The sequence below is a fragment of the Nerophis lumbriciformis genome, linkage group LG07 (assembly GCF_033978685.3).
Source record: "Nerophis lumbriciformis linkage group LG07, RoL_Nlum_v2.1, whole genome shotgun sequence".
Taxonomy (NCBI): Eukaryota; Metazoa; Chordata; class Actinopteri; order Syngnathiformes; family Syngnathidae; genus Nerophis; species Nerophis lumbriciformis.
This window is the reverse complement of record NC_084554.2, coordinates 46930857-46943908: the sequence shown is the minus strand read 5'-3', so window position 1 is coordinate 46943908 and position 13052 is coordinate 46930857. Positions and strand designations below refer to the sequence as shown.

The 13052-nt window shown below is 41.0% G+C and overlaps 2 protein-coding genes across 6 annotated transcripts in view; one reads left to right on the top strand and one right to left on the bottom strand.

The window, feature by feature from the left end:
- rreb1a (ras responsive element binding protein 1a) overlaps positions 1-744 on the bottom strand; it is a 37280-nt gene extending 36536 nt beyond the window's left edge. For all 4 annotated transcript variants that reach the window (XM_061965010.2, XM_061965011.2, XM_061965008.2 and 1 more), the window contains exon 1: positions 247-744. Coding sequence is in view for 2 of the 4 variants with exons in the window: in XM_061965008.2 (XP_061820992.1) it covers positions 247-286 (40 nt within the window). In the remaining 2 variants the exon portion in view is untranslated. The remainder of the gene's footprint in view (positions 1-246) is intronic.
- nrn1a (neuritin 1a) overlaps positions 1-13052 on the top strand; it is a 69418-nt gene that overhangs the window by 22869 nt on the left and 33497 nt on the right. For both annotated transcript variants that reach the window (XM_061965016.2, XM_061965015.2), the window contains exons 6-7: positions 854-1003; positions 7645-7889. The gene's annotated coding sequence lies outside the window, so the exon portion shown is untranslated. The remainder of the gene's footprint in view (positions 1-853; positions 1004-7644; positions 7890-13052) is intronic.

The following is a 13052-nucleotide window of genomic DNA, read 5'->3' as shown; positions in this document are numbered from 1 at the left end:
GGGCGACTAGTTTCGTTCAAAGTGTGAGTGAACGAGGAAGAGAGCAGCGCTGAATTCCACCGCTTGGATGCGCATCAAACTAGGAAGCAGCAACACGGGGGGAGGAAAAGTGCCTCGCCATCTTAAAAAGTTGACTTCGCTTCGTGGAAACAAGTCACGAGTACAGCACAAACACGACAAAAACAACCGAGCACAAAGCTAGCAAAGTCGCACGACCCCAAAAAAAAAACCAAAATTAAGACTTACGTCGGACTTTGTTGGGGTTGGGCTGCTTACGCCGAGACATCGTGGCGAGGAGGATGATGATGATGACGAGGATGGGGTGATGAAGGGGAGAGAGAGAGAGAGAGAGAGAGGCTGCAAAGTTGCTCCGAAGAGGAGAGGAATCAAAATGGCGTTTCCGAAGGGATGTGCAAACTTGGACAAACTTTACTCCGGCTTCTCCTCCTCCCTCCCTCCCTCCTTCCTCCCTCCCTCCTCCTCCTCCTCTTCCTCCCGGAGGCACAAGTCGAGAGAAAGAGTCGAAGAAAGCTTGTTGTGTGTTGGGAGTCGTCGGCCTCTCCTCCTCCGTGTGTGTGTGTGTCCGTCTAAAGCCGCGCACTAAAGCTCATCACGTGTTGTGTGTGTGTGTGTGTGTGTGTGTGCAGTCTCCAAGGGGACGTGGCCACCAAGCATCTCTCTCCCGTGCACACGCGCGCACGCTCGCACATGCCCGCGGGGAGGCTTCTCTTCTTCTTCTTCCTCCTTTTCCACGCACGCGCAGCTTCAACTACTTTGGAGTTGCTTTGAAAGTTTGCACGTTTGTGTCGTTGACAAGTCAAACTCCTCTCTGACCCCCCCTCCCGCCCCCCAGCCCACTCCGCAGTGACGTCAGCGGACAACCCCCCTCTTTCAAAACTTTGCTCTTGAGGCCCAGGCGAAACGAGCGCAGCATCCGCGACTTTAAAGGGCGAACCGACAAGAAAGCGACCCCGGAACTATCGCGAGACTTTGAGCGAGGAAGGTAAGGATGATGCTAACGTTCAGGCCTTGTTTTAAAAGCAACTCTGTTAGCTTAGCTTGCACACCTTGACTTCTTGCATCATGTAAGTTTGTTTGAAAAAATATACTAATTTCAATCTCGCTTGTTGGGCTGTGACGTCATCACTTTTACACCTGTGTGTCGTTTGAGAACCATTTTCATGAAGCAAAGTGCACAGTTGCACTGTAAACCTTCATGACATTTAAGCAAAACTGACTTGTTGCTGTGAGTTGACATCATGAGACACTCCTAAGAATTATTTCATGTTTGACACCTTGTCTGCTGATGAGGTTATTTAGTTTAAAGCTAGTTTTAATCCCACTTGTCATCACATTTACACCTGTCTAAAAATATTGGACTTTTTTTATTTGATTTTGTCAACATTGCCTCATAGCATAGTAAAAACACAATTGGGCAAATATAATAACCCTATCATTTAATTAATATTTACACCAGGCATGTCCAAACTTTTCCCACCGAGGACCACACACTGGTGGGACCATTTTGATATTTTTAATTTTAAAACCCATTTGTATTGTAACAGTTAGGACTTCCCTCAACATACTTGCCAACCTTGAGACCTCAGAATTAGGGAGGTATTCAAAAGGCCCGCTGGGGAGGGGGTATGTATATATTTATATATATATATATATATATATATATATATATATATAGCTGTAATTCACTGAAATTCAAGTATTTCTTATAAACTGTATGTATATACAATAAATACTTGAATTTCAGTGAATTCACTGAAATTCAAGTATTTATTATATATATATATATATATATATATATATATGTAGCTGTAATTCACTGAAATTCAAGTATTTATTTTATTATGTATATATATATACATATATATATATATATATATATATATATATATATATATATATATATATATGTAGCTGTAATTCACTGAAATTCAAGTATTTATTTTAAATATATATATATATATATATATATATATATATATATATATATATATATATATATATATATATATCTGTGTTGGCCCTGCGATGAGGTGGCGACTCGTCCAGGGCGTACCCCGCCTTCCGCCCGATTGTAGCTGAGATAGGCTCCAGCGCCCCCCGCGACCCCAAAAGGGAATAAGCGGTAGAAAATGGATGGATGGATATATATATATATATATATATATATATATATATATATATATATATATATATATATATATATATCTATATAGCTGTAATTCAAGTATTGAGGTGGCGACTTGTCCATGGTGTACACCGCCAACCGCCCGATTGTAGCTGTAATAGGCTCCAGCGCCACCCGCGACCCCGAAGAGAATAAGCGGTAGAAAATGGATGGATGGATGGATAAAAGAAATACTTGAATTTATTAAAGAAATGATTATTATTATTAAAGACATTATCAATGTCGATGCCATTAGCGAATCCTCTTATCGAACCGATTCCTTATCGAATCTCTTAACGAAACCAGATAGGTTGTTGTGTGTGCACTGAGTTCCAAAAGCCATAGATGTTATGTGACCGACCAGCATGCTGTTTATATGGAAGAAAAGTGGACGTGACTGAGGACAGCATGCGGCCGTTAAACGGTCAAGGTTTCAGGTGAGAGAGGAGGCTAAAGGCACGCACCAAATATTGTTGTCCGGGTGGAAATCGGGAGAAATTCAGGAGAATGGTTGCCCCGGGAGATTTTCGGGAGGGGCACTGAAATTCGGGGCTCTCCCGGGAAAATCAGGAGGGTTGGCAAGTATGTCCCTCAATGTTAGTGACTGTTAAAGGTCCCGTGGACCCAAAAGGTTCTCAGTTATTTAAGTGTTGAAAATAAGTCATGTATTGTTATTTTTGTATAGATCTATAGATCAACACATCTATCTGTTGACAAAATTATATTTTTAATGTTTTATGCTCTTTTGCTCAAGCCCTCTTTTTTTAATAAGAACCCCCGCCCCCAAAAAATGTTGCAAGTGGAATATTTGATGTGAAGTAATTGGAGCCTTAAATAGGTAAATAATTTATTAATTAAACATTGCTTTTGGTTCCTTATTATTTTTTGAGGAATGACAGTTTAAAAAAAAAAAATCACACTAAAGGTCCCGGGGACCCAAAAGGGTCTCAGTCATTTAAGTGTTAAAAATAAGTCATATTTATATTTATTTTTACTTTCAGTGCTTAAATGTCTTTAGATCATTGTCAGATCTATCCGTTGACATAAACATATATATATTTATTTTTTTAGGTTTTATGCCCGTTTTGTCAAAACCCTCTTTATTTGATTGGACAAACTTTAAATATGCAATATTTTCCCCTTAAAATGTTAAAAGTGGAATATTTAATGTGAAGTAATTGAAGTCCGGAATAGGTGTAAATAAATCACTTTAAAAGTCCTCAGTCATTAAAATGTTAAAAATAAGTCATATATTACTTCTTTTTTTTTTTACTTCAGTGCTTAAATATCTTTATATCATCTTCAGACCTATCCATTGACATTAAGGTATTATTTATTTGTATTTTTTTATGCCCTTTTTGTCAAAACCCTCTTTATTTGATAGGACAAACACAAAATATGCAATATTTCCCCCCCCCCCCAAAATGTTGAAAGAAGAATATTTGATGTAAATTCCATTCCATACATGTAAATCAGAGCTGGGCAAATATTTGGACTCGGGGGCCACATTGAGAGAAAAAACATGTCTGGGGGGGCCATGGTGTATGTGCATATAAATGATATATACACATTTAGATGTAAAAATCTGCTGTACAGTGTGTTTGGGTCCCTTTTTTTCCAGGAAACCTATATACAAAAATCCAGAATGTCCGATAGAGGTCTAAAAATGTTGGAATGGAATTTTACAGGTTTTTTTACACCCAAAATGTACATTAAAATAAAGAAAGTGGGATTTACAATATTAACTATGAACAATAAAACACTGAATATTAACAACATGAGAAGATCGCTCCTTGATAGACCTCTTTTACAATCAAACAAAATACAACAAAAATGTAACAAACAGCAAAATATGAATGCAAATGGTAATAAACACCTACAATAAGATATATTATCACTTTTATGCGGACATTTGTTGTACAAATGTGCTTCCGCATCTGTTCCTGACACATGCGATTCGGGCTGGCTGCTCTGAAAACAAACCCCGCCCATTCTGCTTTGTCCTTGTCTGAGCTGCTTTGCCGTAGATTACCGTAATAACTCCTATAACCAACCATTGAAATACTTTCTATAGTTTAAAAAGATTTACGGTAATTTAAAAACAGCACTGCACATCATAATGGCGGCTACAGTTTTGATGTTAAAGGTCTAAAAAAATTATGTAGAACGCCCGGTGGGCCGGATTGAAAATCTTCATGGGCCGCATGTGACCCCCAGGCCGTATTTTGCCCACGTCTGATGTATATAATTCATAACAACATTGCTTTCAGTTCATTAGTATTTTTTGAGAATGTTGTCTATCTGTGTTAGCTTTCCGATTAGGTGCAACTTGTCCAGGGTTGTACCCTGCCTTCCGCCCGAGTGCAGCTGGGATAGGCTCCAGCCCCCCGCAGTAGAAAATGAATGGGTGACAATTTTTCAGAGGTCCCGGTGATCCAAAAGGTTCTCAGTCATTAAAGTTTTAAAATAAATCTTATATCAATATTTTTTTTTACTTATCTAGAGATCAAGATCAGATCAATCCGCTGACATAGTTATATATCTATATTTTTTTTGCCCTCTTTGTCAAAACCCTATTTTTTTAATAGGAAAAACAGAAAACATACAATATACTACCCTAAAAAATGTTTGAAGTGGAATATTTGATGTGAAGTAATTAGAGCCTTTATTGGGTAAAGAATTGCTTTTGATTCATTATTTATTGAACAATGACAGTTTAAAAAAAAAATCTGACTAAAGGTCTTGGGGATCCAAAAGGCCCCCACTCATAAAAGTGTTAAAAATAAGTCATATTTCAACATATATTATTTTTTATTTCAACACTTACATCTCTAAATCAACTTCAGATCTGTTAATTATAAGTTTTTATTATTTTTTGAGAAATTACAGTTTTAAAGTAAGAAAAATGCCTGTGTGGCAGTTTTGTGTTATTAGTGCCAATATTGTTCCTGTTACATTTCCCCAGTTTGCTCTTTTATTCCATTTTTATATATATTTTTTTTTGTAATAGTATTTTTAAGGTGTGCTGTGGGCCGTTAAAAAAAATTTGCTGCGGGCCGCGCTTTGGACACCCCTGATTTACACAAATGTGCTTTTGGGCGGCCAGAGACGCCACCATCCCTCTTTTTCGCACTGTCGATTAGATTGAATCATGTAAAGTCACAAGCCCCGCCCCCGCCGATGGTAACCGAGTGTTGCGTATTTGTGACATCAGGTCAAAGCATTATAAAACCGTTTCACTTTGTCTTTTTCATTCGTATACATTTGTTTATAAAACGTAACGTAATCTCTCTGGTTTTACTGAAGCCCAATCAAACTGGCATCAGACTGGCTGTGGAATCATTTTAAACTTTTGACAACATTTTTCCAGTATGTCCTTTTTAAAAACAGCAGAATGCTCCTGTCATATAAATGATCTTTGACTGGTGTAGTGCCTGTATTTTAATGGGCCTTGCGTTGACATTATATACCAGACCTGGGCAAATTAAGGCCCGGTGGCCACATGCGGCCCGTTAAGCTTTTCAATCTGGCCCGCCGGACATTCCCAAATAATTTTTTTAGATCATTAAGATGGAAACTGTAGCTGCCATTATGATGTGAAGTGATGTTTTCAAATGACTGTAAGTCTTGAACTATACAACGTATTTCCATGGTTGGAATCTGCGCTTTTTCATGATATACTAGTTACTATGGTAATCTAATTAGTTACTATGGTAATCTAAGTCACAGCAGCTCAGACGAGGTACCTAGTGGGTGGGGTGCGTTTCCACAGAGTGTTTCAAAAATGCGGGTGTCAGGGACAGACGCGCAAGGAGATTTTTACAACAAAGTTCTAAAGCTTAGTGACATACTTGCCAACCTTGAGACCTCCAATTTCGGGAGGTGGGGGGTGGGGGGTGGGTGCGGGGGGCGTGGTTGGGGCGGGGGCGTGGTTAAGAGGGGAGGAGTATATTTACAGCTAGAATTCACCAAGTCAAGTATTTCATATATATATATCCCCGTGACCCCGAAGGGAATAAGCGGTAGAAAATGGATGGATGGATATATATATATATATATATATAAAAAAGAAATACTTTAATTTCAGTGTTCATTTATTTACACATACACACACATAACACTCATCTACTCATTGTTGAGTTAAGGGTTGAATTGTCCATCCTTGTTCTATTCTCTGTCACTATCTTTCTAACCATGCTGAACACCCTCTCTGATGATGCATTGCTGTGTGGCACGCACAAAAGTGCTTTCATCAAATGCATTAGATGGCAGTATTGTCCTGTTTAAGAGTGTCACAACATTGCTGTTTACGGCAGACAGGCTGCCTTATTGTAGACGTTCTTTATATTGTGGGAAAGCGGACTCAGGTCCGCATGGAGCTGGAGGGGGCGTGGCCTCCAGCTCCGCCTGAATTTCGGGAGATTTTCGGGAGAAAATTTGTCCCGGGATGTTTTCGGGAGAGGCGCAGAATTTCGGGAGTCTCCCGGAAAATCCGGGAGGGTTGGCAAGTATACTTAGTGATATATCAGATTGTAGGTGGAGGTTATTTTTACCCTTGGCGTTATAAATAATAATGATAAATGGGTTGTACTTGTATAGCGCTTTTCTACCTTCAAGGTACTCAAAGCGCTTTGACACTACTTCCACATTTACCCATTCACACACACATTCACACACTGATGGAGGGAGCTGCCATGCAAGGCGCTACCAGCACCCATCAGGAGCAAGGGTGAAGTGTCTTGCTCAGGACACAACGGACATGACGAGGTTGGTACTAGGTGGGGATTGAACCAGGGACCCTTGGGTTGCGCACGGCCACTCTCCCACTGCGCCACGCCGGCGCCGGCGTTCATATTTCGCTCTGTTTGTTGCATTTTTGTTGCGTTTCACTTGATTGCAAAATATGTCGGTGGGGAGGGGGTGTGACCTTCATATGTTGTCAATATTCAGTGTTTTATCGTTCGTAGATAATATTGTAGATTCCACATTCTTTATTTGTATGTACATTCTGGGTGTCTCATTCAAGAAAACAATTTGAAATTCCATTCCGTTTTTTAAGGCGGTCTGTCCATAACGTTTTTAGCTTTTAATCAGACATTATTGTGAGGTTTTGTATTAGTGATCCTAAAAATAGGACCCAAGCACACATACTGTACAGAGCTTACATATAGATAGATAGATATACCGGCCCCAAGACACATGTTTTCCTCTAAACTTGGCCCCCCGAGTCAAAATAATTGCCCAGGCCTGTTGTATACAAATAGAAGGCGTTCTGAAAATATCGCCCCTGGAACAACTTATTTGCGTACTTTTGTCACATCATCACTTTTACACCAGTGATGTTCTTATTTTCTCTTTAAACCTTCAAATAAAACAAAGTCTCCTTAAATGTGTCAGATGATACATTTTATATACTTACCTAAAAATGTTATCTTGTATTGCCTCCTTGAGTAAACCAGCCCTTCCCAGCGTGGACACTGGGGCGGCGCCCTCGAGCCACATGTGATATTAATATCACAGCAGCCACACCGCTCCCGAACTGAAGCTGACGACTAAATTTAAACGCCCTCCATTGCTGCGCTCCCACATTCCTACCAGGCCTCCCCTCCATCTCCCGCCAGGCCTGCTCCTCCTCCTCCCATCACGCAGTGCTGCTGCTAAAGATGATGAAGATGACGACGAAGGCAGAGAGCAATAACTTGAGGTGACGTCAAATCTGTGTGACTACGTCTAACAAAAACTAACTTGGCTTGAAGTTTGATAAGTGAAAGGTAGGCCAGTTAGCAAATGCTAATTCAGAGCAGTTAGAATATGTGTGTCTAAAGTGCTGCCCGGGGGCCACTTGCAACCCATAGCTCATTTTTTAAAGGCATTCAAATATTAGCATGCTAGCTTTTTTGCAAATTTCACAGGCATACACTTCAGCGTCAAATATTTTCTTGCTTGACTAATAATTCCTGTTAGTATGCTAACATTAGTATACTACTTTTTTTTTTTTTTTTTAACTATTTTTGTAGGTATAAACTCCAGTCGTATTGCAAGCTAGCATTTTAAACACATTTTTAAGGTATACACCTCAGTAAAATATTTTTGTACTTGACGTTACAGTTAGCATTTTAGCATGCTAATAACTTTAGCATGCTAGATTTTTTTTTAGCTGATTTTAGCATGTTTTGCTATTTTACCGATGCTAACTGTAAGCATGCTATTGATAACATAATACTGTTAGCATGCTTACATGCAACCCATAGCTATTTTTTTAATTAGTTAAAGTTAAAGTCCCAAAGATAGTCACACACACACACTAGATTTGGTGAATTTGACCCATCCCCATGTCCACCCCCTGGTAGGTGAGGGGAGCAGTGAGCAGCAGCGGTGCCCGCGCTCGGGAATAATTTTTGATGATTTAACCCCCAATTCTAACCCTTGATGCTGAGTGCCAAGCAGGGAGGCAATGGGTCCCATTTTTGTAGTCTTTGGTATGACTCGGCCGGGGTTTGAACTCACAACCTTCTAGTCTGAGGGCAGACACTCTAACCACTAGGCCACTGAGCAGGTTTAGCATTAGCATTCTAATATTAGCATACTAGCTTTTTTGCAAATTTTACAGGCATACACCTCAGCGTCAAATATTTTCTTGCTTGATGAATAATTCCTGTTAGCGTGCTAACGTTAGTATACTACCTTTTTTTTTTTAGCTATTTTTGTAGGTATAAACTCCAGTCATATTTCGGTACTTGATGCATACTAACAATTGCAAGCTAGCATTTTAAACACATGTTTAAGGTACACACCTCATAGTAAACTATTTTGGTACTTGACTTTACAGTTAGCATTTTAGCATGCTAGATTTTTTTTTAGATGATTTTAGCATATATTTTGCTATTTTACCAATGCTAACTGTAAGCATGCTATTGGTAGCGTAATACTGTGAGCATGCTAATTAGGGCTGCAACAACTAATCGATTATAAAAATAGTTGGCGATTAATTTAGTCATTGATTCGTTGGATCTATGCTTTTAAACCTTTACCGGTATTTATAAGCTGCAACATTTACAAACAGCTGAGAAACAATAATCAAAATAAGTATGGTGCCAGTGTGCTGTTTTTCTCTCTCAATAAAATACTGGAAAGGATAGAAATGTAGTTTGTCTCTTTTATCCGATTATTAATTGATTAATCGAAGTAATAATCGACAGATTAATCGATTATCAAATTCGTTGTTAGTTGCAGCCCTAATGCTAATATCTAATTTTGCTTATATTTTCTGTTACCTGATGCTATCTGGCCAGTGTGTTATCTGCTAGCATTTTAGTTTGGTTTTGGCTTTTCAGCGTGCGCACACGAATTTGCTACCAAAACTGCATTTTCTAGTTCTTTGAAAAAGATCCATATACTTGTTTTATCAATCAATCAATGTTTATTTATATAGCCCTAAATCACAAGTGTCTCAAAGGGCTGCACAAGCCAAAACGACATCCTCGGTTCAGAGCCCACATAAGGGCAAGGAAAAACTCATAACCCAGTGGGACGTCGATTTGAATGACTATGAGAAACCTTGGAGAGGACCGCAGATGTGGGTGACCCCCCCCCCCCCCCGTTCTAGGGGAGACCGGATGTAATGGATGTCGAGTGGGTCTAGCATAATATCGTGAAAGTCCAGTTCATAGTGGATCTAGCATAATAGTGAGAGTCCAGTCCATAGTGGGGCCAGCAGGAGACCATCCCGAGCGGAGACGGGTCAGCAGCGCAGACATGTCCCCAACCGATGCACAGGCGAGCGGTCCACCCCGGGTCCCGACTCTGGACAGCCAGCACTTCATCCATGGCCACCGGACCTGTTCCCCCCCCTCCTCCTCAAGGGAGAGGGGGGCAGAGGAGAAAAGAAAAGAAACGGCAGATCAACTGGTCTAAAAAGGGGATCTATTTAAAGGCTAGAGCAGGGGTGCTCATTACGTCGATCGCGAGCTACCGGTCGATCTCGGAGGGTGTGTCAGTCGATCACCAGCCAGGCATTAAAAAAATAGTCCTAAAAATGAGCGATCATAAATCTTCACTATGACGTCACTTTCGTCACTTGATTGACATTCACGGCACCCGAGGGTCTTCTGAGATGACGCTGGCTGCTGCCAGCTCATTAAAATTACCGACTGGAAGGCGAGAAACACTTTATTTCAACAGACTTTGGCGCCATACCTGTCGTCAAAACTCCAAAGACCGACTGCACAGTTGCACAGTTGCGCTAACAAAACGAGTCTCAGAAAGCTGGCGTGCACAAGCTAGCAAGCTACGGAGTTTGCCGACAATGTATTTCTTGTAAAGTGTATACAAAGGAGTACGGAAGCTGGACAAATAAGATGCCAAAAACCAACCACTTTCATGTGGTATTGGACAGAAAGGAGGACTTTTTTCTCCTCCATTCGAAAATGCGGACGTTTTAGCACAACTGTCTGATTCCAATCAATGCAAGTCATCAGAATCAGGTAATACACCAACTTATATTCTTGTCTTCATGAAAGAAAGGAATCTATATGTGTTAAACATGCCTGTCCATCCATCCATCCATCTTCTTCCGCTTATCCGAGGTCGGGTCGCGGGGGCAGCAGCTTAAGCAGGGAAGCCCAGACTTCCCTCTCCCCAGCCACTTCGTCCAGCTCTTCCTGTGGGACCCCGAGGCGTTCCCAGGCCAGCCGGGAGACATAGTCTTCCCAGCGTGTCCTGGGTCTTCCCCGTGGCCTCCTACCGGTGGGACGTGCCCTAAACACCTCCCTAGGGAGGCGTTCGGGTGGCATCCTGACCAGATGCCCGAACCACCTCATCTGGCTCCTCTCGATGTGGAGGAGCAGCGGCTTTACTTTGAGCTCCTCCCGGATGGCAGAGCTTCTCACCCTATCTCTAAGGGAGAGCCCCGCCACCCGGCGGAGGAAACTCATTTCGGCCGCTTGTACCCGTGATCTTGTCCTTTCGGTCATAACCCAAAGCTCATGACCATAGGTGAGGATGGGAACGTAGATCGACCGGTAAATTGAGAGCTTTGCCTTCCGGCTCAGCTCCTTCTTCACCACAACGGATCGATACAGCGTCCGCATTACTGAAGACGCCGCACCGATCCGCCTGTCGATCTCACGATCCACTCTTCCCCCACTCGTGAACAAGACTCCGAGGTACTTGAACTCCTCCACTTGGGGCAAGATCTCCTCCCCAACCCGGAGATGGCACTCCACCCTTTTCCGGGCGAGAACCATGGACTCGGACTTGGAGGTGCTGATTCTCATCCCAGTCGCTTAACACTCAGCTGCGAACCGATCCAGTGAGAGCTGAAGATCCTGGCCAGATGAAGCCATCAGGACCACATCATCTGCAGAAAGCAGAGACCTAATCCTGCAGCCACCAAACCAGATCCCCTCAACGCCTTGACTGCGCCTAGAAATTCTGTCCATAAAAGTTATGAACAGAATCGGTGACAAAGGGCAGCCTTGGCGGAGTCCAACCCTCACTGGAAACGTGTCCGACTTACTACCGGCAATGCGGACCAAGCTCTGGCACTGATCATACAGGCATAAACATGCCTGTATTATCTTTAAACACCTTAACTTATTAACAATATTAACTATATGTGTTAAACATGCTTGTATTATCATTAAACACCTTTAACTTGTTAACAATATTAACTATATGTATTAAACTACTTGTATTATCATTAAACACCTTTAATTTATTAACAATATTAACTATATGTACTAAACTACTTGTATAATCATTAAACACCTTTAATTTATTAACAATATTAACTATATGTATTAAACATTCTTGTATTATCATTAAACACCTTTAATTTATTAACAATATTAACTATGTGTTAAACATGATTGCATTATCATTAAACACCTTTAATTTATTAACAATATTAACTATGTGTTAAACATGCTTGCATTATCATTAAACACCTTTAACTTATTAACAAAAACATATATTTCATAAATAAGTAAATATAAATTATATATATGAATGAGGTAGATCCCCACGACTTGATCAATTGAAAAGTAGCTCGCCTGCAGAAAAAGTGTGAGCACCCCTGGGCTAGAGTATACAAATGAGTTTTAAGATGGGACTTAAATGCTTCTACTGAAGTAGCATCTCTAACTGTTACCGGGAGGGCATTCCATAGTACTGGAGCCCCAATAGAAAATGCTCTATAGCCCGCAGATTTTTTTTGGGCTCTGGGAATCACTAAAAGCCGGAGTTTTTTGAACGCAAATTTCTTGCCGGGACATATGGTACAATACAATCGGCAAGATAGGCTGGAGCTAGATCGTGTAGTATTTTATACGTAACTAGTAAAACCTTAAAGTCACATCTTAAGTGCACAGGAAGCCAGTGCAGGTGAGCCAGTATAGGCGTAATATGATCAAACTTTCTTGTTCTTGTCAAAAGTCTAGCAGCCGCATTTTGTACCAACTGTAATCTTTTAATGCTAGACATAGGGAGTCCCGAAAATAATACGTTGCAGTAATCGAGACAAATGTGAGAACTACCAAAATGGCCCCCGCATCCTTTGATTTGTCAGTCTGTGGCCCTCAGTGGAAAAAGTTTGGCCACTCCAGTTAGTTAGAAGAGGTCGTCAATGTTTAGCGAGCACAGCTTGAGCTTTTGTTTTGTGACGACTCCAATGAAAAGGACCCATGTGACGTTGCTAATCTAATCACCCCTTTTCACCTGGACTTTTATATTCAAATGAGTGGCAACAAGCGCAGTCAGGTCACATGTCCAGCTCGTCCGCTTCTCCATCACAGCAGCGACTTTTGAACGTATCGCTATTGTCCTAACTTGACCATGTCTTTACTCCTCTGCAGGCCCACCCAGCTCA